The sequence below is a fragment of the Lepidothrix coronata genome, unplaced genomic scaffold, assembly GCF_001604755.1.
Source record: "Lepidothrix coronata isolate B3197 unplaced genomic scaffold, Lepidothrix_coronata-1.0 Scaffold198, whole genome shotgun sequence".
NCBI classification, from domain to species: Eukaryota; Metazoa; Chordata; class Aves; order Passeriformes; family Pipridae; genus Lepidothrix; species Lepidothrix coronata.
In genome coordinates this window covers 94,423-97,355 of record NW_016690378.1, presented here as the reverse complement: position 1 = coordinate 97,355, position 2,933 = coordinate 94,423, and the positions used below count along the sequence as shown (strand labels likewise).

The 2,933-nt window shown below is 56.9% G+C and overlaps 1 protein-coding gene across 1 annotated transcript in view; it reads right to left on the bottom strand.

Annotated features, from left to right (window-relative positions):
- Positions 1-685: 685 nt before the first annotated feature.
- The window catches only part of LOC108505697 (coiled-coil domain-containing protein 81-like), a 7,240-nt gene continuing 4,992 nt past the window's right edge, over positions 686-2,933 (bottom strand). Inside the window, exons 8-9 of the mRNA XM_017831954.1 lie at positions 1,219-1,317; positions 686-872 (exon numbers count right to left, since the gene is read on the bottom strand). Of these exons, the coding sequence (XP_017687443.1) occupies positions 686-872; positions 1,219-1,317 (286 nt within the window). The remainder of the gene's footprint in view (positions 873-1,218; positions 1,318-2,933) is intronic.

Genomic DNA, 2,933 nt, shown 5'->3' with positions numbered 1-2,933 from the left:
TAACCCTGAACCTCACTCCAAACCCAACCCTAACCCCAAACCCAAACCTAACACTAACCCCACCATTAACCCTAAACCTAATTTCTAACCCTAAACCTAGTTCCTAACTCTGAGCCTAAGAACTAAACCTGACCCTTAACCCTAATGAAAAATATAATCCAAACTCTGGCCCTAATGCTAAACCCAACCCTAATTGTGTTAACCCACCATAACTCTAATACTGCCACTAAACCTAAACCTAATACCTATCTCTGAACCTAATGCTAACACTAACTACTAAACCTAACCCTAAAATAATCCTAATCCTGACTGTAATACACTAAACCGAACCCTAACGCCCAAAAATAATCCCTAACCTGAACACCAGCCCTGACACCCTAACCCCTAATCACAGTGTTAAACCTAATCCTAACCCAAGAGGTTGGTCAAAGGATGGACCAGGCTGTGCTCGGTGGGGCCTGGCAATGGGACAGGAGGAACGGCTGGGAACTGATGCCCAGGAAGTTCCAGCTGAGGAAGAAATTCTTTGCTATGCAGTGGCTGAGCACTGAATGGATTGTCCAGAGAGAGTGTGGAGTCTCCTCTCTGGAGATATTACAGAACACTTTGGACACAATCCTGTTCCACGTACTCTGGGGTGGAGCAGGGAAGTGGGACCAAGAGACTCACTGTGGTCCCTTCCATGTCAATCCGTGTCCAGCAGTGACACTTGGGTCACCAAACACTGTTGTTCCCTGGTGCACAGAAGCAACTCACACACCCAGGTGAGGGATTCCTTTATTCCGTTTTTCCTGGTGCACTGTGGCTGCCCTGAGCCCACGTCCCACTTCTGCTCTTCTCCGGGGTCATGGAGCTCCTTCTGCTTCACCAAGCTAAGGGGGAATCATAAACTGTTCAGCTGCAGTTGCAGAGAGGAGAGCAGAGACCTTCTGCTCACCAGGCCTGGTCCTGGAGGGTTCTGAGGTGTACAAGAGAGCCTTGCCCTGCCAAGGTGCCAAGACCTGGCCAGACCAAACCCCAGAGGAACCCGCCTGTGTCCCCAGCTGGCCTGGCTGTGCCTGTGGCCACAGCCCTGGGGCTGAAGGGCAGGTCTGGCTCAGGGGCACAGCCCCAGAACCCCCTGCTCTCTTTTCACCCATCCAGCAGGACAGGACATCCTTCCTGGGGGAAAATACCTCCCGTGCCTGGGAATACCCACCAGAGGAACTGTCTTGGGACCATTTCCTCAGCTTGTTGATCTGCAGGGCCTTCATACACTGCTCCCGGGACACCCGGAACGACTCCAGGTTTGCCAGGACCTGCTTTGCTCGTGGTGTCCTGCAAGGACATGGGCAGAGTCCCTCTTGCTCCCTGGCTGAGACCCTGCCTAGCACAGCCCCTGCCCATTCCTTTGCCTGTCTCTGCTCCTGCTCCTGCCCCTGCCTCTGTCCCTGTCCCTTCCCCTGCTCCTGTCCCAGCCCCTGACCCTGTCCCTGCCTTCTCCTGACCCTGTCCCTGCCTTCTCCTGTCCCCGTCCCTGCCCATTCCTGTCCCTGTCCTGCCCCTGCCACTGCCTCTCTCCCTGTCCCTGCCCCTGTCCCTGCCCATTCCTGTCCCTGTCCCAGCCCCTGCCCTCTCCTGCCCCTGTCCCTGTCTCTGACCATTCTTGTCCCTGTCCCTGCTCATGCTCCTGCCCCCGTCCCTGTCCCAGCCCCTCTCCCTGTCTCTGCCCTCTCCTGCTCCTGCTCCTGTCCCAGCCCCTGTCCCTGTCCTGCCCCTATCTCTGTCCCTGCTGCTGTCCCAGCCCCTGCCCCTGTCCCAGCCCCTGTCCCTGTCCTGTCCCTGTCTCTGTCCCTGTCCTGTCTCTGTCCCTGTCCCTGTCCTGCTCCTGTCCCTGTCTCTGTCACTGCCCCTGTCCCAGTCTCTTTCCCTCTCCCTGTCCCTGCCCCTGTCCCTTCCCACTCCTGCCCCTGTCCCCATCCCTGTCCCTGCCCCTGTCCCTGACCATTTCCCTGTCACTGTCCCCCTGTCCCCTTGTCCCTCTCCCTGTCCCTGTCCCTACCCCCTCCTGCCTCTGTGCCCACACTGCCTTTGGCCCCAGCACCCCGTTCAACACAGGACAAGCTCCAGGCCCACAAGACCCTGGACATCGTGGGTTATCCTGGGATACTCTGGGGAAATCCAAGGGGCCATATCCAGCTCAGGGCTCCACTTTTCCCTCCCACCTCCTCAATCCTCTCTGGCTTTTCCAAACTCTTACTTTGGCTTTGGCTTCCTGCCAAGAGGGGAAGGGGTTTTCATGGTCTCCTCTCCCTGTGGGGACAAGGCAGCTGCCACTCCTGCCACAGCAGCTGCCCTCTTCTTCCTCACCCTCTCGAACTGCCCGAGGGGGGAGGCAGCTTCCTTCTCCAGCCTCCCCTGCTCTGCCATGGGTGGGAACTGTTGTGTGGAGAAAAGAGAGGCAGCTGAGACATTTTGGCAACAGTTCAAATCCCATCCCACAGCCTGTGACCCAAGGGACACTTTGGTTTCCTCCTCTCTCCCCCCCCCCCCAGAACCCTTGACAGGGACCTTCTGCTTCCTATGGAAACCTCGACACTCTAAAGACCCAGTTCAGGGAAAAAGCCCTGGCAAGGGCAGCACAGACCACTGGAGTCATTCCCAAGGCCGAGGGGAGGAGCCAAAAGGCATTCTGGAATGAACACATCCAAAGGGATCCTTCAAGCCTCCCTATCCTCAGGGTGGATGCAGCCTTCCCACAGGGACACAGGACGTGATCCCACACCTGTGTCACATACCAGGACACAGGACATGATCCCTCATCCATACTCTGTACTGGGACACAGGACAGGATCCCACACCTGTGTCACATACTGGGACACAGGACATGATCCCTCATCCATACTCTGTACTGGGACACAGGACAGGATCCCACACCTGTGTCACATACTGGG